At 39.8% G+C, this 26926-nt stretch overlaps 2 protein-coding genes across 4 annotated transcripts; one reads left to right on the top strand and one right to left on the bottom strand.

Moving 5' to 3' along the window:
• The first annotated feature begins 42 nt into the window (after positions 1–42).
• Positions 43–14273, top strand: coro6 (coronin 6). 3 transcript variants are annotated; one of them, XM_026181377.2, is made up of 11 exons: positions 43–249; positions 3015–3214; positions 5670–5792; positions 9026–9155; positions 9304–9482; positions 10068–10187; positions 10295–10399; positions 10512–10657; positions 11704–11761; positions 12222–12449; positions 12939–14273. In XM_026181377.2, the coding sequence occupies exons 2-11, from the start codon at positions 3017–3019 to the stop codon at positions 13059–13061; spliced, it is 1410 nt and encodes a 469-aa protein (XP_026037162.2). In that variant the 5' UTR covers positions 43–249; positions 3015–3016; the 3' UTR covers positions 13062–14273. The 3 variants fall into 3 exon arrangements, with proteins under 3 accessions (XP_026037162.2, XP_026037161.2, XP_026037160.2); XM_026181376.2 differs by lacking the exon at positions 43–249 and adding an exon at positions 436–672 and having other exon boundaries at positions 12781–14273; XM_026181375.2 differs by lacking the exon at positions 43–249 and adding an exon at positions 438–672.
• LOC113030193 (von Willebrand factor A domain-containing protein 7-like) lies at positions 14079–26833 on the bottom strand. Its single transcript, XM_026181374.2, has 15 exons — positions 26645–26833; positions 26285–26557; positions 26095–26188; positions 25829–25963; positions 24003–24189; positions 23745–23920; positions 23504–23616; positions 23295–23411; positions 22877–23071; positions 22656–22788; positions 22123–22272; positions 19546–19638; positions 19187–19458; positions 18781–19074; positions 14079–15960 (listed from the first exon to the last, which is right to left on the bottom strand). The coding sequence occupies exons 1-15, from the start codon at positions 26825–26827 to the stop codon at positions 15553–15555; spliced, it is 2823 nt and encodes a 940-aa protein (XP_026037159.1). The 5' UTR covers positions 26828–26833; the 3' UTR covers positions 14079–15552.
• Between the last annotated feature and the right edge of the window lie 93 nt (positions 26834–26926).

Here is a 26926-nt window from a genome sequence, read left to right as displayed (position 1 = left end):
CCCCTTCTCTCTCTCCTGCTCTGCCCCCGGCATCTCCCCTCTGTCTCTCCCTGCCGAAGACCGTAGCGCAGTTTTCCAGCTCTCTCCTCACTAAAAGTCCGCACCGACTCCGGGACAGCTGATTGCAGGGAATATAATCCAAAAGGAATAAAGGCAGCAGAGGGAGAGGGTGGAGGAGGAGGAGTAGCAGTCCATTCGACATAAACCGTGACCGTTATCCAGGGAAGTGGGGTCTCCCCAAAACCTGAGGTGAGACTGTGTTTCTTAATATGTGTGTCGGTGTCTGTGCTGCAGTGGGGCGAGAGGTGCGTCAGCTTCTTTACTGCGCAGCTGGAGAGGAACGAGCGCGTCCTTACATTTGGAAACCCCGAAAACACAGCCGGGACGTTGTGACTATGCACTTTTCTGCCTCTGGCAACTGATCTTAAGTCGTGCATGCTGTGGCAGCTGCGGGATACTTTAAGGAGTACTTTGTACATGACTACCCCCACCACCTCCACCACCTCCTGCGCCCCTGCCAGTCTCTGTTCCCGTGTTTTATGCGTTTTTCTGCAGGCTGTGCGCAGTGGCAGATCAGATTTACAGTCAGCTCATTAGTGATAAAACGACACAGGGTGCGGGACCTTCTTTCTGGAACCATTTGGGATCGCCGGGGAGGAGCGGCCGGCCCGGGTAGGACAGTGCAGTTTGTCATGTCTATATTAGGAAAGTGCCAGTGTCATTCTTTCGCTGTCTGGATTCTCCAGGGCCGTGCCATGCGCGACAGAGCAGACCCATCTCATTAACCTGAGGCGGAATTAATAGCAAGAGGTTTTTCACAGATGCTAAAATCTACTCTTTGCCTCAGTTTTAGTTTGGCTTATATTACATGACAAGACATTGACAGTAGAGCACAGAAATCAGTGTACTTAGAAAAAGAAGCATTAGACCAGGAGAACGTCATTATGTGATCATTAACAGTCTTTTCTTTCTTTTTCTTTTCTTTCTTTTTTTTTGACATCCTATTGTAAAAACTATATAATATGTATAATGAGGTGTTAAATGCCCCACTGTTGGCTTTGCTGAAGTGGTCTCTGGGATGTGACTCTTTCACAGAGGTTCCAGGAGCTTCTTTCCCCTCATAAGTCAACTTTGGGGCAGATTGTGATATATCCTACTGTGAAAGTCAGACAGCATCATTGACAAAGGTTTTATCTGAATAGTGAAAAGTCTAATGCTTAGAGTTTAATGTAATCCTGCTAACACACAGAGTCACTGCATTAGTCAGATCTCTTAGGGGCCCCATACAGACCTACTTTTAGACTAGGGCTTTCAGTTTTAGCCTTATGTAAGCCAGTGGAGTCTGCAAGTATGTTAGGTCTGTTTGAATCGGCATATTCTCACAGGAGTTGTGTGACTGAAGTGCTGGGCTGTGACACTGTATCTGTCAAGTTCTCTCCCCCTCCTACCTTTTATCTGTTCTCTGTGTCTTAGTGTTTGTCTTTGATGTTTGGCTGCCACATAGTGTTTGGTGGGACAATCACCTATTAATATCTGCAGTAATGGCAAGGACTGTTACAGAATATCCCCCGGTGTTTCGGAGGATTACAGTCCGGTTGGCCTTTTGCCTGCGACAGCCACAGGATAGCAACAAACAGCCTAAGATCAAATTACAGAATTCATCATCATTTACAGGAGAAAAAGTCACAGTGTTTGAAGCAATTAAAATGTTTATTAAGAAACAAGCAACACTGATGTTAGTATTAATCATTGTAGAGCATGATTAGACTATAATGAATCGGTGTCACTTAAAAAGCATGCAAACTCAGTATAACTAATATAAATAATAAATAAGGCATGAACTTTGTGTGCTGTGGCAAAATAAGTGAGCTCTTCTTATTTATTTACTTAATAGACTTTTTTTTTTAATTAGAAGCTCAGAAATTGTAATGTTGAAAATAATAGTAACAATATGCAGCAATAGCAACAGCACAGTTTTTGTACAAACCACTGTGAGAACTGTCCACACACAGAAATCCATCCATGTTCTTAACTGCGTATCTAGTTCAGAAGTACACCCTGGACAGGTCACCAGGCAAATACCAATGCTAACACAGAGACAATCATTCACACCTATGACACATTTAGAACCATTAATTACCCTAACACTTATGTCTTTGGACTGTGGGCGAAAGCCAGAGTACCCGGAGAGAAGCCATGAAAGCACAGAGAGAACATGAAAACTCCACGCCAAAAGTTCAAACTCAGAAACTTCTCACTGTGAGGCGGCAGTCAGAAAATCAAGTTGTCATTTTTAAATGAAACAGTGCAGAAAATGTACTGTCAGTAAATGGAAATACGATATTATTAAGTCTGTTAAGTTTGCAGTTTAATGTGAAAGAACCTCAAGCTTACTGCCTAACAGTAATTATGAAAAAGTGAGTGTAATACAAAAAAACTGCTTACACAGCCTACTGTGTCATAGACTGTACAAGCAGGTTCTACCAGTCCAGGTCGCCATGCAGTCCATCGCAGGACATGTCAAAGAACAAACTTTCAATCTCGCCATTCTGCACCTGCTTCATGTTGTAAAAAATAACGCTTTATATAACTTTTGACTATCCTGTATTTATGTTTGATCTGCAAATACTTTCAACGAATAAAATAAATACCAAAAAGAGGTTAGTTAGTCATTTTCAACTTTCAAAACAGCAAAAACTGCCTAAACATATTACAGTAGTAATTAAGCATTAAATAAGCAGTTATATAAATACTTAAACCCACAGATTAAAAGCACAGACTGAGGCATGTGCTTCACTGTAATTAACAGATTTCTCTGTTGTCTCCGTTTATGACACATCATTCCAAATGAAATCCCCTGAAATCATTCATGTACAGCAGACACATTAAACTCCTCAGATAGCTCTACTTTTTCATCCTCTCCTTCCTTTATCTTTATCTAAACTTTCATCGCCGCTCTCTGCGGTCTCTAATTCTTCTTCATTTCTTTCCTGTCTGCCCTCTCCTTTCCTCAGCCATGAGTCGCAGCATCGTGCGGCAGAGCAAGTTTCGTCACGTCTTCGGCCAGGCGGTAAAGGCTGAGCAGGGTTACGATGACATTCGTGTGTCCAAGGTGACATGGGACAGCTCCTTCTGCGCCGTCAATCCAAAGTTCTTGGCAGTCATCGTTGAATCCAGTGGAGGAGGAGCGTTTCTGGTCCTGCCCCTTTCTAAGGTCAGTAAAGGTCAGAGGGTTGGAGGGATTCAAATGTAACACTCAAATATCTGACATGTTTTTAGCTTTTTTGTGCTTGAATCAATTCTCAGTCGACCAGCGTTCCAATAAATCACAATAAAAATTAATAGCACCTCATTTGCTTCTCCGTGTGATGTAGAGTGTAAATGAAAGTGTGACTGTAATAAGCTCTGTTCTGGGAAAAAGGATTTCTAGGAACATTGACAGCATGGCTCTACATGTCTCATGCTGATCTGCAGGAGTATCTAAATGACTGACATTAAATCATGTACAGATATTCATGATCTACATTAGATGAACTCTGGCTGATCAACTGGCTCTTTCTTTCTATTTATATCGAGCTATTTATGGTCGTTGAGCTGCTGAGTGGTGTTTGTGTGCGTGTTGCAAGCAGATATACTTTTATTACGTGTTTGTCTGTGTTTTAAAAGAGAAACAGCAGACTATTATTGCTCTATAAGAGGAAGAAAAGAAAAAGAAGTGCATATCTGGTGCTTTTCTGGATGTTGGTGTACGTGAATTGGCATTGTTAAGTGAAAGCACTGCTTAAATGAGTGTGGACACTGTTTTTGATGTGTGTAATTTTGCCTAAAGTTTAAATACACAACTTTTACAGCAGGAAATCCAGCCATCCAATAAATAGTATCCTTAAAGAAGAACACTCAGAATTAGATCTTAAAAACAGCAGAAACGGCAAACTACAAACAGCTTATACACTTTGTTTTTGTTTCTCAGTGTTGCTGAAGCACAGTGATCAGAGGTGGACTTTCATTCATGAGTGTTAGTCTCAGTAAAAGACTGTCTGGTAGTATTTAGCTTTCGCTAGGAGCTGAAGTGTTGCTTGTATACGGCAAGGTTTTTGGCAAATTCCTTTGTCCTGTGGTCCAGTAATTATTTTGAAATACACAGAAGAGTCAGTGTTTGATCCTTTGAGACATGCAATTCATAAGAAATCAGCTGCTTTTCTTAGACGTGATGCTAACAGTGCAAGCTGACACCAGAAATGTAGTTAACGTGTGTGAATATTTTACTGGGAGGGTAAAAGTGACCCAGTGATCCTGATATTGGTTAGTGAAATGTGTTTAATTCATTTTCAGGGCTAAGTTGGATAAATATATTTGGATTTGGGTTTTATTTCAGCGTGATGTAACATCCACCTTTGATTTACATCTAACGTGGTGAGAGTTCATGCTCGAGCTCAGTGCACTTCACACTGTTGTAATAAGACTGCAGAAATTAAACTGAACTACACAGCCAATCACTGCCCAGAGTTACAAGAACAAGTTAACATTATCCAGTCTAGAAATTTGGGGGGAAAATTGGACTTCGTGTTTTAAGCTTACACAAAGGTTAGTATTTCAGCTCGACTACAAAAGGTTAAGCGACCGGTTTTTACATTTCCGAGATTTAAGAAGAAAACATAAACAGTATGTGGGTGTAATAAGGTCATACCCGGTGGGATTCTTCAGCATCTCAGAGGTGCTAATTAATAAAAAAGAGCAGCAGGACACAAAGCAATGCAGAGGTTTTTTTGAGGCACTAAGGGAATGGACATGATTATTTACTGGAGTCACGGTGAACAGACGCGCTATTAATACACACCAATGTGCTCTCCATCCTCCTCTTCCCCCCACTGAGTCCCCAACAGGCCACATTAAAAACTCCCCTTTCAACGCCTCGTCACTCGGCTATAAATACACCACTCTTGGAGTGTGACTGAGTGTGTGTCAGGACGGAGTTATATCTAAGAGCTGATACACATGTTCACATGAAAGGAACCATGGGAACAGGGAACATGGGAACATTGGGTTGTCTTCAAACATCTGCTTTTGAGACAAGTTTCAAAAGGTTCTTCCTGCCACATCTGGTTCACTTAAGATCAGAAATACACCTTTGAGAAAAATATTTGATGGTATTAAATATGTTTTCTCAAACGGTTGCCCATTTCCAATCTATATTAGCTTAAAAGGAGCTCTCCAAATATATCCAACTAAATCTCAGTCATGTACAGTCATCTGAAGAATAAAGTACACCCTATTTCAATTCTATGAGTTTATGTATCAGGAAATAGACCTGAACAAAAATCTCTTGGCCCATCACAGCTCTTGATCTCACATATAACATCTACTTATTCTTGAAAACTAAGAGTCTTCCACTGAGGAAGATGGTAAAAATCTGGAGAGCAGCTATTAAAACGGACCTCATGGTTATACCCACTATGTCTGAGATCAAGAATTAACTTTTAAGCTAATTATTCCAGGACTGTTTCACATTGAGGGAAAATAGTTGTTTTAATTTTTTAACCTAGCTGTGCTGATGTCTGACTGGGCTTAAGGCTGTTATTTTGACCTTTTTTAAAGAAATGAATGAATATTGATTATTAATGGTGACCCGTTATACAAACACAGTCCTAACTCAGTCCTCTGTGTTGCAGACAGGTCGTGTGGATAAGAACTACCCGCTGGTGATTGGTCACTCTGGACCCGTCCTGGATATCGATTGGTGCCCTCATGACGACAATATCCTGGCCAGTTGTTCGGAGGACTGCACTGCAATGGTAATGTGTGTGTGTGTGTGTGTGTGTGTGTGTGTGTGTGTGTGTGTGTGTGTGTGTGTGTGTGTGTGTGTGTGTGTGTGTGTGTGTGTGTGTGGGTGGGAGAGACAAGTTGCAGATGCATGTGGAGGAGTTTGTTATTCAGTGACTCAGATAGCAGTCATAGAGGTCTTCACAGCTTGAGTTTGTCACGTCTTCCTGCTTCTTAAATGAACAACAAGTTAAGAGAACCAGTCTACGCGTCAGTGCGTCTACCTGTCTGCATCTCCACCCACCTGCTCTGCGTCATCTCTATCTCTCCATCAGGCCACGCATGATATTTTGTAAGGCTGATCAAAGCATTCTGCCTGTGACCGGCTTCATTGCTGTAATGCATCTACAAACCTATGGCATCCACAATACGACAGCTTCCTCATGACCTGTTTCCCTGCTTGTTGTCAAGTATTTTCCTATCAGTATCCTATCATATCGGGCAAAACTCTCGTCAAACATGCAGGAAATAAGGAGACGTGAGCAAGAAATATGGAAAATAGTTAAAGTATCGGTATCTGCGATCATGTCCTGCTCCATCTGGTGCTGATCACCTCACATCAGCAGGAATGGGATTTTAATGTGTTAAAATCACGTCACCTTACTGATTATGTGGCTTACCTTTTCCATATTGTTTAGCAGCTGGGGCTTTGTAAACACACTTTGCATTCTCATCTTACATTATTGTTGTTGCTGAGTTTAGGATGGCAGACGGAAACCAGAAGAGTTTTAGAGGTGTTTGTGATACACTGCAGATGTCTCATGACTGAGTTCAGTCAGCAGGGGTCACTGTGAGGTCTTTATATTTCTGTGCCATGATACTTGCCTGTTATGAAAGCACTTGATGTGAAACTAAACAAGGTTATACATCCTTTAAACCCATTATAGCAGCTGTTTTTTTTTTAACATTTTATAATCCATGACATTTTGTGTGTCCCAGCTAATTTTACTATTCAGCATTCCTGCGCTGTTTCAAATTTCTTCTAAGACTGTGTTAAAATAAATAATGCATATTTGTGGTCCTTGTTCTGGAGTTAATTTAGATATAAACAGGCTTCAGCTCTTCAGATAAGACTAGTTAATGTCTGGATAATTCCCTGGACCACAGTGTTTCCTGGCCGAGCTGCGGTCAGACAAAGTGTTAAACTGTTATTTCTGGGACAAAATCCACACTAGTAAAAGGCAGTAATTACTTACAGTATGTGAAGAGCTGTAAGCTGCTCTAAAAGCACGAGATGAGAACCGGGTTAAGTGTTCACAGTGTGATGAGCTGCTCCACTGACGCAAAAATGACACTCCAAAGATAATTTCTGGGTGATCTTGATTTGGACAGCAGATAGGAAATATTTCTGGCCTTGATATGGAAATCTGTTTGAGCTCACAAAAATTCCCTCAGGGCAACATCATCTGATGTCTTCTTTTATCCAATCCGCAATCAAACAAATATATTCAGGTTTAAGATACATAAATTGTGTTTGCATGCGTTCCCTCCGGGTACTCCGGCTTCCTCCCACCATCCAAAGACATTCAGTTTGTGGGGATAGGTTAACTGATTAATCCAAATTGCCCATAGGTGTGAATGCTTGTCTGTCTCTGTGTGTTAGCCTTGTGACAGACTGGCAACCTGTCCATGGTGTACCCCGCCTCTCGCCCTATGACAGCTGGGATAGGCTCCAGCACCCCATGTTAACACACACCGATTGCTCCAAACTTCTGCTTTTTAGAGGCGTTCACACTTGCTGATCACCGAGTGCATTTGATAAGCACTGCCTGGATGCTACTTACCCTCCTAATTCCTATGGCTGAAGTAGTTTGAGGTAGAATAAAACATAAACTATATATTTAGATAATATATATTGTACATTAGTTATACATGTGCCCTTTGCACCTTTTTCTGGATTGTATAATGACAACATGTCTCAGCATGTGTGCACCAGCACAGTTGTCACGGAGACCAAAAGTCACCCACTTGTTCATAGTGACATTGCAGGAATCTTTGCGCGATCGAGTGATTGAATCGTGGCTTCTCTTGTGGCAGCAGCTGCTCCGATGCTGTTTGAGTGCCGTGTGTTTGCCTTTGTGAGCTCTGTTTGTGTCCGGCACTCAGACAGACGTGTGCAGCTGCTGTGAGCTGTGATGTCATTCCGTCAAGTTCACAGAGACTCGTCATTGTGTCATCTCGCAGGCTCATTTGAGTCGTGAGTATGGGTCTGTGTTTGTGCTCGACTTCTTGAACATATGTGCCTTAAACAGCTGTGTGTTGTAACTGTAAAGACCCAGTTCCAACAAACTGAATATGTACTGAGAATAATGTATTGTGTGTTCTAATGTCCATTGACACGAGCAGCTGCTTTTAAATAAAGCAGATGAATTGAGAATTGAAGTTTTTGTGACTCAGTAGCCCAATAGTGAGAGTTTTAGCCACGTTTGGGCTTGATAAAATAATGCTTTATGTATTGATTATGGATATGTTTATGGTTTAAACAGCCACTACCTCAGTATTGTATTTAGATCAGCTCAGCAAGTGAGAGATCTTTGGCACTGGAACCTTTCTGAATGTTTCGTCCCGCTACTTTTGATCAGTTATGTTTGAGCAGGCTTTGGTTGAGTGCAACTAAATAGCCCATGTGAACAGACACGGGCCAACGCAATATCTACCAACAGATAAAGTCTGGCAGCAGTTCAGCTTTTTATAGATAATCTGAATTATCTTCTAACGAATAGCAGCAGGTAAAGCACAAACAGTTTCATTAAGGGAAACCCTTTCCGATTATCTGCACAGTCGTCAGTGTACTGGAGCTGCACACAGGTGTAAGCTTTAATAGATGGCTGTGAGGCAACATAAATATAACTCTGTAATAACAGTCAGTAGAGTTATGGTTCAATTAAAATGAGTGAGCTCCACAATAAATCTGTGGCAGTGAATTTAATACCAAAAATTCTGTCACGTGTAAGTGAAAAGAAGAGAAACAAAGCAGAAAGGCTCCGATATTACACGTAATGCCAGATGTTGTTGATTCTCTATTGCAGGACAACTTTCTTTATTTTATTTTATTTTATTTTAGTTTATTAGTGTTGTGATGCAGACATCTTCCTCCTGAGATGCAGACAGAAATGTATTTTATTCTGCTGATGTCAAATTTTGAATGACTTCTAATAATATTTTTGGACAACTCACGTCATTGCTGTGTCTGTGTCGTCTCCAGGTGTGGCAAATTCCAGATCACGCTTTGACCCGCCCCCTGTCAGACCCGGTGGTGGTCTTGGAGGGACACTCCAAACGAGTCGGCATTGTCAGCTGGCACCCCACCGCACGCAACATACTACTCACTGCAGGCAGGACACAGAAACACACAAACCTCCAGTGTCCTCTTATGTTTTCATGACATCCTTCATATCTTTTTTTGGGCCCCCTATGTGACAGTAAATTACAACAAAACCTGAATAGGATGTCTATCTGTGTTTCGACTCCATCACCCTCCAGGCAGTGACAACCTGATAATTATCTGGAACGTGGGGACAGGTGAACCCCTCATCTCCATGGACGACCATCCAGACCTCATCTACAGCGTCAGCTGGAACCGTAACGGCAGCTTGTTTTGCACCACCTGTAAGGATCGACGTCTGCGTGTCTGTGATCCCCGCAAAAGAGAAGTGGTGGCGGTGCGTGAGTAGAAATTACAGATGGCTCGTCTTGGCAAAAAGGCTTTCCCACCGCTTTGGAGGAATTTTGGCTCATTTGTTTTTGCATAATTGTTTTAATTCAACCACATTGGAGGGGCTGAATAGCCTGTTTAAGCTCATGTGAAAGCACAGCAAATTGTTGAGGTCCTGAGGCAGCAAAGCAGCCCCAGACCATCACACTACCACCACTGTTGGTGTTAGTGTTCTTTTCATCAAAGGCTGTGTTAGTTTCATGTGAGACAAATATGCAAAAAACTAAGAAATCATGTAAAAAGTATACTGTTTCACAGTATAAACTAATATAATGCAGAAGCTGTCTCAAAATATATTATTGGTATATATTATTATAAATAATTAGCACAATTATTCTGGTGACTATATTTTTATTTTTCTTATTGTTCAAGAATATATTAGCTCCATATAATTACTTGACTTCAGGAAACAGTGAAACACAAACTTTCATTAAACAGGCACAGAGACAGAAAATAAGGATTAACTTGAAATCTTTAGCTCTTACATTGTTGTAGTTATGTTACTAATGTCTGTTTCTCTGCTGACCAACAGGAACGTCTGGCTCCACATGAGGGCATCAGGCCAATGAGAGCAATCTTCACCAGAGATGGAAACATCTTCACTACAGGATTCACCAGGATGAGTCAGAGAGAGCTCGGCCTCTGGGACCCGGTAACAAATGACTACATTTCACAGAGTGGCTGTAAAAATATACACACTATAATATGAATCTACACAGAAACCTGTCAGTTTTCCTCACAGCTTGTTATTGTCCACAGACAAATTTTGAGGAACCTATTGCACTTTTGGAGTTGGACACAAGTAATGGAGTATTGTTACCTTATTACGATCCAGATGCAAATATGGTCTACCTCTGTGGAAAGGTACAGACATATAACTGTGACTTATTTTTACACTTAATTGTAGATGTATTATCAGCCTTAATGCTAACACAGTCACACTTGTTTTTACACTTGTTCATGTGTGTGTGTTTAGGGGGACAGCAGTGTCCGGTACTTTGAAATCACAGAGGAACCACCGTATGTTCACTACCTCAACACCTTCAGCAGCAAGGAGCCCCAGAGAGGGATGGGCTTCATGCCCAAAAGAGGTGTTGATGTCAGCAAATGTGAGATTGCCAGGTAAGATGCTGATCTTGCAGTGATTTCAACTTGAGTGCAACTTAACCGTGTAAGAAGGTGAATGAGCCAGCTGTGGTTCAGCTGGAGGTTGACTGGGTTGTATCCTTGGGCAAGATACTAGCCTAAAGTTACCCCTAATGCATCCACTGGAGTGTCAGTGTCATCATGAGGTCAACACACTTAGGTATATAAAACCAAAAACTAAATTCTTTTAGGAATGATATTTAAAAATGCCTTAAGTGCTCCGGTAGACTAGAAAATAACTGTATAAGTACCAGACCACTATAAAGTTTGCTATAAAAGTTTCAGCTTCTCCAGCGTCCCTACAGTTGCTGTTGTCTCTGCAAACTGCTTTGCAACCCACCTCCATCTCAGCTTCTCCTTTTTGGGCCTTTTTACTTTGTCTTTAGTATTTTGGTAATGCCTGCGCTCGTGTGCTCGCAGATTGAAATAGTAATCTTTGGTCCTGTCTGAAATCTAGTTTTTGAAAATCAATATCACAAGATGTCAAAGAATAAATAGTCACACGACTATATTTGGGCATATCTGCAGCAGCGATTCACAGCCCTTTTCATGTTTTAGTGATTCCACTGATTTAATGGATGTGTTGCCATTTTAGCCTTCAGATAAATGAAACAAATATGCAGTAGTTATTACATCAGTTATTATTGCAGACAATTTGGTCCATTAATTTTCTACTTAGCACAAGTGTTCATATTGGAAATTTCCATTTTGTTCACCTTAAAAGCTTCACCACTGAATGCTTTGTATTCTCTAAACACTGCTAAATGCTCATGAACCATAAACTCTCTGACATGGACATTTCTAAATATCAGAAATGATAGTCTATGTCTTTGCAGAAAGCTGCAAAAGTAGTCCTTTTTCCATATAGTTCTCATATACATCTCCATATGTGATAAACAATTATGTGACTTACTGATTGCAGGTGAGATTGATTATTCAGTTCTTATAGACAGACATTTAAAAATACGTACAACGACAACTGTGATAACTTGTGGCCGTGTCCTCTTTTCTCATCTTATCAGGTTGTATAAGCTGCTTGACAAGAAATGTGAGCCCATCACAATGACAGTGCCCAGAAAAGTAAGCCTGACTCACCCTTCCATTATGGTCTTCATGCTCTGCTGTGTTTGACTTTGACAATGGTGCAAGATGAAGATATCAGTCTTATACTTTATCGAAACAGAAATCCTGGACTTGTCACACCACACTTCTATCTGGCTCCTTAAAACTCAAACACGAATCAACCTTTGTCGCTGCAGTTTCATTTGAATACAGTTCAGCTGAATGGAAAACCATTAATGTTTACATCCTGCCACGAGCACCTTGTGAGGCTTCCTTCTGCACAGTGATTGGTTCTTAGCTGTAGTTTAGTGCAACGAAAGGCTTCTTCGACACACTGCTCCCAGTGTTTGTGGATTGTTTCTGATGCTATCCAGTGGAGGACAAATACACATGTTTGATATTAGGGATGAACTTGCAGCTTTACTTTTTACTTCACACAAACGTCTCTGTTGTCCCCTTGATCTTCCCTGTTGCACAGTCGGACCTCTTTCAAGATGATCTGTACCCAGACACAGCAGGACCCGAGCCCGCCATGGAACCCGAGGAGTGGCTTGATGGCCGAGATGAACATCCCATCCTGGTGTCCATGAGGCAGGGCTACGTGCCGCCGAAGAGCAGAGAGCTCAAAGTGGTGAAGAAGAACGTCCTGGACTCCAGACCCACCACCCGACGCAGCATGTCCACTTTGGACACCAACAGCCTGCCGGTAAGCCCACTTCCTGCACCTCCTGCACATCAACTATTCTCAACATTAATTTAGCAGTATAAGATGACTCCTCTCTACTAATCTGCATTCACATTATAGGCTCCCAAAGCCTGGATGTATTTTTATACATCTTATGTATAACCATGTACAGCACAGTTGAATGATTTCTTAGTCCTTGTAATCTGACTGTTGGTAAAAAAAAAAAAAAGAAAGAAAGAAAGAAAGAAAGAAAAGAAAACACCAACAATAACAAAAAGTGACTCTGTTTTAACCCTTTTCTGTTTTCTTTTCTCTTGTAATTCCATCTGCCCACAACCTTTTTTGTTCAAAGCTTTCACCTGTTTTCATTGATTTCCTCTAGTCCTAGTCATCTTCCTTAACCTATTCTTCAAACATTTTCCTTAATTTCACCTTCTTATCACAGTCTTTTTTCCTTTCTGTTTCCCTTTTATCCTTCTGCACACTTGTCTCCCCTCTTCTCCTTTCCAGCCTCAGCTGCTTGAGAGGTTACTGGAAGAGATTCAGAATCTGAAGGCCACAGTGTTGTCTCAGGAGAAGAGAATCTGTGACCTGGAGAATAAGCTTTCCCAGTACACCAATGGCAGTGCCTGATGTGCATGTAAACATGGTCTGAAGAACTGGTCTGAATATTATTGACGAGGATTCACTCTTGTGAATGCTTATGAATGTGTACAAATGACCATTCGACAGATTTGAGGAAATTGCATCTGTACCCCTTTCGATGGTTGATTCTATAAAATCTTTATCCCGGTTTTACCTTTCATTCTACTGCAGGATATTTTTTGGGATAGTCACAATTTTACAGCGAAAAGGACGGAGGTGATGTTTGTGTGAAGGCACTGTAAGTTTGAGAGTGTAAGTTGGGTTAAAGGGATAAAAAAAAAAGGTTTCTATTAGAGAAAAAAGAAAATGTAGAAAACAGATTTAAAAAAATGCAAGCGCAAGACTTTTATAATTTGCTTCTATAAAAAATACAGGCCCGCTTCAAACCTGCCCACACATCCTCCCACTGCATGTGGAGTCACGGGTCTCGAAGTTAAGAAGAAACATTAACAGAGACATTTCCCCTCAAATCAGGATCTGGATTGATTAATACAGTCTTCACATAGAGTGAATTAAGATCATTCCTCAGCTGGCTTAAGCTGCCTGTTCTGATTCAGCTGCAGAAATTAAAACAACCTTTCTTAAGGTCAGGAAAAAAGTTAAAAACATGAAAAGCACAAATAAACATTACTTTAGAAGATCCTTTTTTGAAGCTTGAATTCACGTTCATTCTTTTATTTGTGTTTGCTGTGCTACGCACATGCTAAGACCATCACATGCCGTATTACAGAGCTAGTTCATGTCAAACGACAGAACTCATAGTATTTATGGGGATTTGTTTCCTGTTTCCTACACAAAACACGTGCTGACCTGTGATCGTTGTGCACTCATGTCGAGGGCCTCGTGACCTCACCAAAACTAAATCAGTTTAGAAAGTTAATGCAGGAGACCCTCGAAGCGGCGTGAGAGTGTGCACGGGCTGGCTTGGAATCGGGATGCTGCAGTGGACATGCTCGCACCATCACTAAACACTCACAAAAAGCCACACAAACAAGCAAGGACACATTTCAGCATTTCAACCCCCTGTGTCGCAGATGACCAGTTTATTTAAATAATGCTCAGAAAAATTTTCAATATGTAAATAGTGATAAAAGGAAACAGGAGAAGAAAATGTAGCAAAATGTGAAAAGAGAAACGTTTTGTTGTGTAAAGGTTATACATTAGACACATTATGACAACAATAAAAAGTGGTTTTTTTTTACTGCTTGACTTGTTCATTTCTTGTTGCCCCATTTCCACCATTAACATTTTTTTTAAATTTCCATCCAAAGAGCTTCCAAAACACCTGTTTTTACCTTTTTTTAAAACTCTCACAAACTGTGAAAATGTGGAAACTGAGCAGTACAAATTAGAGCATGATAAATTAAGAAGAGCATTAGCTTCATAACAGATAGACAGAATTAAATACGTCAAGTTTCAATCAAAAATCAGTTCCCATATTAGCTGAGAAATCAGTGGTTTAAGATATGAAGCTGTATGTATGATCAAAATCCCCCCAAAAAGACATGGATGAATAATGTTTTTATCCGTAATTATGGAAATATATACAGTACTGTAAACGTCTTGAGCCACTGACTCATTTCATAATATTTTGCTATGAAAACGAACTATGTGTCAACATAACACAGCCTGAACTGGTAAAATGGTAAATGGCATGTATTTGTATAGCACTTTACTAGACCCTAAGGACTCTCTTAGGCAGGCTTTCTGCTAATTCCTTTAAGTAGTCTTCAGGAACAGTTCTGCAGACTTCTGGAAAGACATTCAATGCTCTTCTTTGGATGTTGGCTGCCTTTTGTTCCGTTTTCTGCGAACAGGATCCCAAAATGCTTCAATAATGTTCAGGTCTGGTCTCCGGGGAGGCCAATTCATGATTGCTGTCTTTTTCTGTTGTATTATTCTTTCCATCTCAGTTAATTCTCGTAGCTCAACTTGCTGGTGCACAACTTGACAAACTGTGATATCTCTGGCATTTTTTTTTGTAGATTTGGCTAAAAAAGTGAGATCAAATTCTGTGTTTTTGCAAAAGGTTGTGTTGTAATAAAGGGTTTTAAATTCTTTGATAGGATGTCTGTTTTGAGCTAGCTGCCTTTCTTATGTTTCATTGACTCATAGGTCAGTGTAAACTGACCAGAAAGAACATTATTATGAAAATGATCAGGTACATGGACTGGACTGAAAAAGAGTGAAAAGGCACCCAATGTCCGAAGAAAAACTTCAGAACGTCTGGAGAAGTATTGATCAGGACTACTTGATACAAGTGAAATAGAAGAAAGTAAGCAGATTTTAAAGAAATTAGAGGTGGCATAATGGTTGTGCACAGTGCTGTAATATATTTCAAGGCATCAGTTTTTGTAAGTGCCTCCATACCACAGTAGCCAATATACTAGTAGTAGTTAAATGTCAAAAATAGAACTGATATAACTTATACATATATATTGACATACATAAATTATAGCTGTACCACACTGACATGGAGTCACTGGATGCCCATTTTTGTCAGAATGTGGAGTCCCACAATCACAATGCTGAGACAAAATAAGGGCGACCAAGTGAGCTTTGTGGCTTCAGAGACAGGAGATATTGTACCTTGCCTTCCGCTGTAGGAGCAGGTGGCTACATTACCCACGCGATCCACAACCTCTATCTCCATGTCAGGTGAACAGCAGGATGCGCTGTAGTACACCAGTGTTATGTTCTCATTGCTTGAATCCAGGGTGGTGTTTATGGTCCCGTTTCCTTGCTTGAGGGTGACAAGATCAACGCCCGTCCCATCAGCTCCATCAGTCACCCGGCTAGAGACCTCCCACATCCTCATGCTGCAGTTAACAGAGCAGTTGGTCTGCAGGCTGAGCTGCTCACACACTGGTGCCTTGAAATCGGTCACCTAAAAGGGGAAGGAAAATGCATGAAGTCAGCAAAAAGCCTGAATCTAAAGGAACTGCAACTTCCTCAATATTTGCTCTATAGAAATGTGTTTCTTTGTTACTTATGATTGGCTTAAAGTGATTTTAGTTGGTGCACAGCAGGTTAGCTAAGCATAAAAAAACCTTCAGGCCTGTAGTTTAACGAACAGAGATGATAAAATTTATTACAATTGACTTTTTTTTCCCAACAATTCTTTTTATTAATGATTTTTCATGAAATACCCAAAAAGGGGTAATGGAAAAGAAAATTATCCCTCCTTCATGGAGGGAAGCAATGATTTACATTATACCAAAAGAAGGAAAAGATAAATTAGAATGTAGCAACTATCCCCCAATCAGTGTATTGAATATTGACTACAAGTTGTTTACATCTATTATCTCTAAGAGACTAGAAATGATATTACCTAGGTTAATACATAATGACCAAACGGGTTTTATTAAACATAGACAGGCCAGGGACAACATCAGAAAGGTTTTGCACATATTGCGGCAAGTTGACAAACAAAAATTAGAGACCTTAGTGTTAAGCTTAGATGCCGAGAAGGCATTTGACTCAGTGAGATGGTCCTTTTTATACAAAGTGCTTGAGAAGTTTAATTTTGATACATCTATAATTGATATTATCTCAGAGTTATACAACAAACCAACAGCTAAAATCAAAATCAATGGGGACCTCACCGAATAATTTATATTGGAACGAGGGACACGACAGGGTTGCTGCATTTCACCGCTGCTTTTTGCTTTGTTTATAGAACCACTAAGTCAGTGGATTAGGCAGAATCAGCATATAACAGGAGTACGAATGCCAGGAGGGGAACAGAAATTAGCATTATTTGCTGACGACTTACTTTTAACATTAACCTGTCCCTCACAGGCACTCCCCCATCTCATGGAAGCACTATCACAGTATGGTTCTTTATCGGGATATAAGGTCAATATAAATAAAACGCAGGTATTAACTTTAAACTATGAACCACCAGTTGAAATTAAGAATCGTTATAAATGGAAATGGGATGCAGATAGCATTATGTATTTAGGGGTGGTAATACATCGTGACTTCACCAAAATGTTCAATGTCAACTATGCCCCTCTAAATGAATCTATAAAATCAGATATACAAAGATGGAACGCTATTCCATTTCTGGACCTACACTCCAGGATTGAATCAATCAGATTAAATATTCTTCCCCGACTGCTGTATTTGTTTCAGTCTCTACCGATTGCCATACCACAAAAACAGTTTGCGGCATGGGATAGAACATTGTCAAAATACATCTGGAATGGGAAAAAAGCTAGAGTTAAATATAAAACGCTCCAATTAAAGAAAGAAAAGGGAGGTCGTGGGCTTCCCTGTCTACGAGAATATTATTGTGCAGCTCAGTTAAGACCGCTGATTTGTCTCTGTTGTCCAAACTACACCGCCGGATGGAAAGATGTTGAAGGAACAATAGTAAAAGAAATACCAGTTTCAGCTTTAATATCGGACATAAACTTGCAGAATAAAATACATATGGCAGATAAACCTATACTACAAATAATGATATCTGCTTGGAAAGAAGTAATAAAAATTGGTGGTTTGGAAAATGCCTCTAAGGTTTTAAGATGGTGTGCATATGATTCAGATTTTACTCCAAATCAATATGATAATAGATTCAAAAACTGGATTTCAAAAAGAAATAACTAATTATTATTCATTTGTCTATAAGGGTGCATTTCAAAGCTTTGAATCTTTAAGGAGTAAACATGACTTGGGATCAGATGATTTTTTTAGATATCTACAGATCAGAAATTATTTTAATCAAAACTTAAAAGTGAACCTAAACAAATTACAATTTGTAGAAACATTCTTATTACTAATCAAATCTGAAGTGCAAAGTAAAATTATTTCTAAATTATATAACAGCATCCGGCGGTGTAAAAACGACAGCACTCTGTATATTAAAGCGAAGTGGGAATAGGAGGGTAATTTGACAATTACAGAGAAGTGTTGGGCTCACGCATGCAAGATACAGTGGGCTACCACTGGGTCTAATGTTTGGCGTGAATTTTGCTGGAAAAGCATTATGAGATTTTTCATTACCCCTGCTCAACAAAGATATCGAGGAATTGGTGATAAATGTTGGAGATGTGGGGGAGACGGAGCGAACCATTTCCACATCTTTTGGGACTGTAAAGTTATTCGCCAGTATTGGTCTCTAATCCATGATCATTTACAAAATGTTTTTTCATTTGTTTTTCCTTCAACTTTTGAGACCATATTTTTGTGCAATGCACCAGTGGATAAACTGAATTCCAATGACAGAAGACTCCTGTATATCCTTCTGGCCGCAAGTAAAAAGCCTCTTACGAGAAGATGGCTTAAGCCTGAACCACCAATGATAGAAGACTGGATACATTCTGTACAAGAGATCTATACGATGGAAAAAATGTCATTTTCTCTTAAACTTCAGAGAGATACCTTCTACGGAATATGGTCTAAATGGACAGACTATGTTAAGCATATGAGGTGTGATTTTGTGATGTTACAACCCTGAGTAGTACGTAAACCTTCCTGCCCTGCTGCCTCCTAACCCTAGTTTTTTTTTCTCTCTTCTTCTTTTCTTTTCTCTTCTTTTTTTGTCTTCTTTATTTTTCAATTATAAGTTAAAATGTGACAGCAAAGAAAGTGTAAAAAGGCAAACTACTGTTATGTTCAACAGCTGTCCCAATAAAAGAGATAATAATAAAAAAAAGAAATACCCAAAAAGCTTAAAACAAAAAGTTTACAGTTATAGTATTACCGTGTTAAGAACGGAGAAGCGCAACACAATGTAGTTACTGTCTGTGCCCCCAGGAGCCTCGGCCTCAATGGCCAGGGTGACATCAGTTCCAGATGTGGTATTCAGAGGTGCTGAGAGGGTCACTGTGCCATTATTAGTGATTCCAGGCTCCAGGAACATACTGGTTGGAAATGTAGAGTCGAACCCTCTGCTGTTGGTGGATCGAATTGTGAAGTTTCCACCTGTTCCACTCGTCATCAGAGTGAAGGGCACAGAAAATAGCGTTCCGGGTACTATGATGGTCTCTGGATTAGCCTTTACAAAGAGAGAGTACATTTATAGAGATACTTATTTGAGCTGCTGCATGTTTTTCCATGTTTGATTTGATGCTTTTGTGTCACAAAACAAGTCGTGGATTGCAGCTCACATTTATCGTCAGATTTGATGATCTGAAGTTGGTTGGTGACTGTCTCTGGAAGAGTATTAAAGCCTTGGAGGTGAAACTATCAGCTTGTCCCTTCACCTGCACCTCAAAGTCCTCTGATGGAAACTTGTCAACCAGAACCAAGATGCTTGCATTGCTCTGCGGCACCAAGACTCCTTTAATCACCTCTGACCCAGATGATCCAACCAGAGTGACTTCTGTCACCGTGGCAGTGTCACTCCCCGTTAAAGACATCAACAGGCTACCATTGCCACCTTTCAAGAAAAAGTCAATTCATTACGTCTAATGTTTTAATGGTATGTTACATCTGCAGATCACCAAGTCTTAACAGTTGCCTTTACCAGCACTGGGACGTGTCGCCAGGGTATCAAATCCTCCAAAAGGGCCCTGTGACACCACCACTAAGTCAAAGAAGAAGTCGATAGGACTCTGACCTAAAAATGATGAGGGGGTAAAAAAAAAAAAAAAAAACGAAAAAAGTCAAATATATGGAGGGCCTGGAGACTAATGGCAATGGAAATAATGCATTTCATGAACTGATAATTCTGAATACGACAAATACTTACAAATAACATAATATCTAAATAAATTCTAACTATTATATGATTAAAATAAAATTAAAGACTTTTTTTAAAATTCTAAATGATATATAAATCGGGCAGCACGGTGGCACAGTGGTTAGCACTGTTGCCGCACAGCAAGAAGGTCCTGAGTTCAATTCCACCATCAGGCCAGGGTCTTTCTGTGTGGAGTTTGCATGTTCTCCCCGTGTTTGCGTGGGTTCTCTCCGGGTACTCCGGCTTCCTCCCACCGTCCAAAGACATGCAGCTTGTGGGGATAGGTTAATTGGATAATCCAAATTGCCACTAGGTGTGAATGTGCGAGTGAATGTGAGAGCGAATGGTTGTTTGTCCCTGTGTGTTGGCCCTGCGACAGACTGGCGACCTGTCCAGGGTGTACCCCGCCTCTCGCCCCATGACAGCTGGGATAGGCTCCAGCGCCCCTGGAAAGGATAAGCGGAAGCGAATGGATGGATGGATATATAAATCCATAAAAAAGAGGTTCAAATAGGATGGGTTTATGGAAAAACTAAACACTAACAATAATAAAGAGTTTGAATTAAAACTTCAAAAAACCTTTTTAATAATTTAAAAATGAAATCTAAAGCATAGTGAATAGATTCAAGAACCAGGAATTAAGAATACAGAATTTTGTTTTTATTCAGACTTTTAAAAATATAGTTCCTTTTCCTCTTTCTATTTCCACTTCCTGTTGGTGTTTGAATATGTTGAGTCATTAGCATTTCCATTTAGCCTTTAAGACAACGAAAATAAATCCTCACAGACTACTTACGTTTTTCTAGGCTGCCCAAAGACCTGTGCTGCCAAGGAAACTTTTTAAATAAGTATGAGATCTTTCATGAGGCTATTTTGCCTTCATATTCACTCTCTCAACATTTCTGGCAAAGAATTTTAAGGAACACAGCAGTGAAATGGATCCTCACAGAGTATCCACTGGTGCTGCTCTTCGCCCGATAATGTGTTAAAGCTAACATGCTAACATTGCTAACGCTAGCAGCCCTTCATGCTCCACTAATCTAGTAGCAACATACAAAATTTACAGGAATTTGGACTCTAAGCCATGAGATTATTTTAGTTTTGGAAAGACTTTTAAGCTTGTAAGCTTAAAGTTTAGCTTGTAAAATAATCTAATATTTTTTCTGAATTACTTATTTTTATACATCAACTGGTAAAACAATATTAATTTAGCATAGAATAAACTAATTACAGCAGAACACGAACATGCTAAATTTAAAGCTTGATAGTGTAGTTAGATTAGTATCTTAAGTTAGCTTATATAACAGCCGGGCAGCACGATGGTACTGTGGCCACCTCATAGCAGACGGTTCTAGGTTTGAACCACTGGTAAAGGAGTCTTCATCCATATACATGGATGGAAATTAGCACCAGGCGACTGTCTGTGCTTGAATGTAGCAGTTTTCATAGTGTAAAAGTGTAATCTTTTGACCTATACAACACATGGACCACTGGAATTTCATTGTCATTGCCAGTACTTTGTTTTATGTGAAATCAAAAAGCCCTTAAAGAACTTTTTAAATAATAGAATTGGCTTAGTTCTAGTGAATCAATAGCAAAACCATTTCTGATTTTCTGTTGTTCAAATATACATACAATAGATTCTCTGCATTGCTCTACTCTGGCTGATAAAATCTAAGTATTTTAGATTTTTTTCCTTTCATTCATCAACAAAATATGAGATACATGAAGATGCCATGCTACTGACATGCTAACTGTAATAATGCAGGTATGTCTAACCTGTATTGTTACTGTGAGCATTCCCTGCACATGTGCTGGCATCATAGCAAGTGTGCTAGAAATGTTCACCATCTCCTAGGATATAGCATTATTAGTCAAATAACAAAATAAATTCATGTTTTTACACAAAACACAGCTACAGGATGTGAACACTAATAACAGTGCAATTATAGTTTGGAAACAAAGGGAGAAACGTTCACTTTTAACAACGTTTCCACTCAGGTGAGAGGTAACTGAACTGAACTTGGCTCAGACAGGACAGGACATGCCAATCATATTTTAAGAGATCCTTTTAGGGGTTGTCATAGCTCACCCGGTTGAGCCAGTTACTTATGATACAGAAGATGATGCAAGTGTTTGGTTTTAGACCCATCTAAAACTGCTTGCATGTTATCCCCCTACCTTTCTGCTTTCCTATCTACAACGCCAGACATCAAATAGATGCAAACTCTATTCGTTTTTATTAAAAACTTTGTTGTAATGGTAATTTAGTACATCCATTCTGACAGCTTATTAGTTCATTCAAACCTATACCTCAAGGCCCCAGGGATAAGAAACAAAAGTATCGACTGACAGTCTCACCTATGACCTTCAGAGTGTAGGGGTTACTTGACACCATTCTCATTTCCCATTTTCCAGTTTGTTTTTTTAGCTGCAGGGACCAGAAGTTTCCCACAGACTGGGATGTAATGATCAGTGACCCCATTGTGTCACTGCTATCCTGAGATTCACCTGTTAGAACACAGATAGAAAACAGACTATTTTTAGGAATTTATTATTAAATGATAATTTTTTTAACATCAAAAATTAGGGTTACTGCATTTAGTAGTTTTAAACATCTTTATCAATATTTATGTAACAAAACAGCATTTATCACCATGATAAATGCTGTTTTGTTCAAAAATGAGGCAAAATCTGAATTTGACTACTGTGTAAACAGAATGTAGGGGACAGTATAGACTGCCACTGCTTTGTTGGGCAGGCTCAGAAATGACGTCATGACCGACGAATAGTAAAAACTCTTTTTTATTTCAGTCAACAACAACAACAACAACAAGTTGACTGAAATAAAAAATTTCAATTCAATTTTTCCACAGTCCTTCAGAATAGCATACCTGTGGGGCTAATGAGAGTAAAAGTGATGGATTCCCCAGTAATGTAAACTGTAGGATTTGTTACCGAGTCATCAATCATAAAAGTGAAGCTTTCAGCCTTTCCTGGGTTCCTGGCTGCTTGAAGAAGGGTCACCTGGAACATTACAGTAAGCACTTACATTAAAGAGCTGAAATCTTTGAAATGACAAATCCAGCCAGTAGTGAGATGTTTGTGAAATTACCAGAGAGGCGTTGGAGGACTCCTTTATGATGGCTGTGGCCTGAGGAAGTTGACTCTTTGTGATTTCGATAGCTTGGCCTCCTGAAGCCTGAGCCAGATCTCTGTACAGCTGAGCGTCAGCTTCTGCTATCCTATTGGATGGAGCACGCCGCTTCCGACTGTTGACTGATGATGTGTCAGTTATCATAAAATTGACCTGAGAAGAAAAAAAGGTGCATGAAAACAAGCTTAACCAAATCATAAAGCCTTTACAAACAATTAGACTGAGTTTAAAAAAAAAAAGAAGGTAAAATACGACCATTACACTACTTTATTTATACATCTGCTTGTAGCAAAACATGCTCATCCCTGTTTCAATGACGTTTAAAAATGTAATCATCATTAAGATAAGTGTGTTATATTCTTAAACTACTACATACCACCGACTGGGTCCTCTCTATGAGTGCGATCACTGTGCTCTTCAGGTTTTTGTCTTTAGCGGCTGCGTCCGTGAAGAGGAAGATCTCAGAATTTGATGGAGCAGCGCTTAAAGCCAGCTGTGTGAGGAAAACCGCTTTGAATAATAGTTTTAGGTAAAACAACAAACATGCATCGAGCTTTTAAAATTACAGAACATATATCACTTCACCTGAAGCCCTGAGAGACTCATCTCCGGTGGATCTCCTCCACCGGTGGCTACAAGAGAATCAATCGCATTCTGGAAAACTGCTGAGTTTGTTGTCTTTGTCAGTGGTCCGAAGCCTGTTTGATGACATGAGTCAAAGTCAATATATATACTACTATTGTCCATTGTCACCTTATGAATTGGACAGAACAGTAACATTTCAGAACATTCAGAAAAGAAATTCGTAGCATCTCAGAGATCCTACCTGGATCATTAAATGGTACAAGAATGTACAGCGAGGGCTCATTGGCTGTTCCCACATCACGGTTGATTATAGTGGAAGTGACATTTTTCACTGTTGCAATGTCATCTTTCATGCTGCTTGTGGTGTCGATGACAAAACAAAGAGCCTTACTGGATCCTTTAAAGAGACCCATCATCCTGGGGGAAGGAGATGGAGAGAGATAAATGATAAAATGAACTTCTGCACCACAATGAACTGAAACACACAGAACGTTTGTACCGCAAGAATGGTCTGTCACCAGCAGCCCCCCGAATGTCCTCTAGAAGCTCACTTGTTGCAGCTATTGCAATGTTTGCAGCTTGAGTGTGGAGATACCCATGGCTGGAACTCTCTTTGTCTTTGTTGATCCCACCTATAGGCTCGATCTTACTTGTCTGATCAACTGCCCCTCCATGACTGCATTTTCCTGTTCAGCAAATATTGCGAGAGAGGAATGATGAATACTTAAACACAGCTCTTTTTCCTTTTAACTTGTGTATTTAAGGGCTTGTTTCACTGAAGCTGACTTCCTCTTTTGTCTTGGTAAGCTTTTGGCCTGTCTGCTTAGTATATGATTTTTGTTCTTCCCCAGTCTCATTTCTTTAATAAGTCTCAGCTGTTTCCACTCCCCCTGAACACCCTAATTTATTATTGCTGTCTCAGCTTCTTCTTTGCCAGAGTGTCTGTTCACCTATCCCTTGTGGCTACCACCACCAGTGTTAATTACCCAGTTTAGGTTCTGTAAGTTGGAGTTCTTAATTTTATTTTCTGTTTTTTGTTTGTATTCTGGTCTCAGTAAAATGGTGTGTTTTCTCTGTAACTCCTCCTCCCTGTGAATCTGCTTTTGGATCCTCACATTTAACACATGATAATAAAAAAAAAGGGTTGTTATGCAATGTGCGACTTGGTTCATGAACTGGAATTACTTTTACACCATTGCTTTGGTGTCTCTGCAGCAGTTAGAAAAAGTTTTTCAGTTGATTTATCTGATGGATCCTTTGAGGACATACAGTAAGCTGTGTGTCAGTTGGATGTGCAGTACTCTGACTCAGTGTGATAAACTCTAAAGCAACAACTGAAGGCCAGGATGAATAATATTCCTTTTGTCCATAAGAGGAGGGGGTGGAAAATCTCAGAGTGAACGGCTGCTGTTTATTTCAAATCATCCTCAAGAAACTGTGATTGTGTTTTACTGACACTGTGATTTTGGATGAGACAGGTTTTAAAGGCACTTTTTTTGTTTCATATTTTAACTTAAGTAACGTGTACTAATGAAATACTATTTAAAGGATACTTTTTTATGTTATTTCACAAGGATGTTGGTTTATCTCTCATGTGCAAGAACCAATAACTAAAGTCTGTTTTTTCCATTCAAAAACTCACACAATCTGAAGAGCAGAGTGATGGCTGCTGTCGGTGATATTTTATTGGATCATAATGGTGCAATCGTATTTGCCCATTTAAATACAGCTATTTTTAAATACTGCTTTGACTCTTTATAAACTGAGTATAGTTTACAGTATGCTGACATCATTTAAATGAGTTTTTTCATTCACTCATGATAAACCGTCCTGTCCTGTAAGTATGAATAATTTGAACTGGTCAGTACGTCAGGTGGACGAGAATTTAGCGAAACTGCAAGAAGTGTCACATTTGTCTTTTCAAAGTGCCAGTGAAAGGACAAATGTGGCTTTGACCTTGAGGACATTGTGCATGCAATTAATGACCAATACTGGAGGAGGAGGAGCAATTTTTGTGAATTGTGGACGAATGATGAGACATGCATCGCCACAGCATGAGCTCACTGATCGTTTAGCCAGATGAGCTGATAAAACTTCAAAGTAATTGTAACTGTCAAGACAAATGTGGGTTAAAAAGCCATTAAAAAGTGCTGTAACTGCAATTTCAAATGCAGTGAAGTGGGATTAGAAGAATAAGTAATAGTAGAGTTAAAATAGATTTTAGTATGTAGGTTTTAGGTAAATCTCAGGAAAATCAGTGACATGTGAAGCCTCTTCTGAGTGTGGGAAAACAATGATGGTTTTGTAGAAGAGCGAAGCCCTTACCCTTTGGTTTCAATGCAAATACAGGCGTGAGACTAAAGTATCCAGATGTCAGGATCTTCTCCGCTATGATATCCTCCAAAATGTTGTTGCTGCAGTTGTTGCCGTCACAGCTGCGGCAGGTCGCCCTGCTCCTAGCTGGGAACATGTAAATCAGCATTTAAATTATGGCCTTGTTTTTTTAAATCTTTCTACTCTGAGATTGAATGATAGTTTTATCTGTATAATCTGTATGTCAGTACGGGCATCTCATCATACTATCTCTTTACCTGCTATGTTCCCAATGCTGGCGCCAGATTTGATTAGATTGGAGTTGGGGCTTTTTTCTCCCAGTTCTACCCAGTTGCTGTGACTGTAGAAATCCTCCAAGCGATGAAAAAAAATAGGGTTATTATTTTACTCTGTTTTTGTTTGGTTTTTTGTTGTTGTTTTTAAACAGCAGTAAGTAATGATAAATACCTGCAAAGGATGCAGAATTTCTCCCAGGTTCTGCCTCGCTGCCTCATAATTCTCCAGCTTGTTGCTTGCTTTGACCGCCTGTATTCCCTCTATGATGATTTTCTTTCCTTGAACAAACATCTCATCATCAAAGTGGAAGCTGGCATTCAAGGCATAGCGGATGTCCACACGCACATTCCTGTATATGATGTGCAGAATGGACCGAACGAAAGTTTTAGATGACTGAGGTGCACCACAGGCCGTAGCAACACCCTGTATGGTGAAAGGCTGTGCCTAAACACACAAAGGAAATCATGTTGACATTACTGTTTTAAAAATCCTTGTTTCTGTTCATTTAACTTCAATGATTTGAGTTCTTACAGGGAAAATGAAGTCTGTCCCTTCAGCCTTAGCAAATGCTCGGCACACCTGCACAGTCACATTAAACAGGGCCTGCAGAGTGATGTCCAGGTGAGTCAGAGAACTGCCTGGCAGAATGTCAAAACCCAGAGCTCCAGTGCAAAGAAGCGAGAGCAACAATGCAGACGGCCACACAGACTTCATTGCTCCACCTGTCACACAACATGAAGTGGCAACATAAACCTGTAATTACAGGCGTATGATGCATACAGGTTAAAAGTAAATATTTTTGGATATGCTGAT

The sequence above is a fragment of the Astatotilapia calliptera genome, chromosome 10 (genome assembly GCF_964374335.1).
Source record: "Astatotilapia calliptera chromosome 10, fAstCal68.1, whole genome shotgun sequence".
NCBI lineage: Eukaryota > Metazoa > Chordata > Actinopteri > Cichliformes > Cichlidae > Astatotilapia > Astatotilapia calliptera.
The sequence above is the reverse complement of the archived record's forward strand: the minus strand, read 5'-3'. Positions and strand labels throughout refer to the sequence as shown.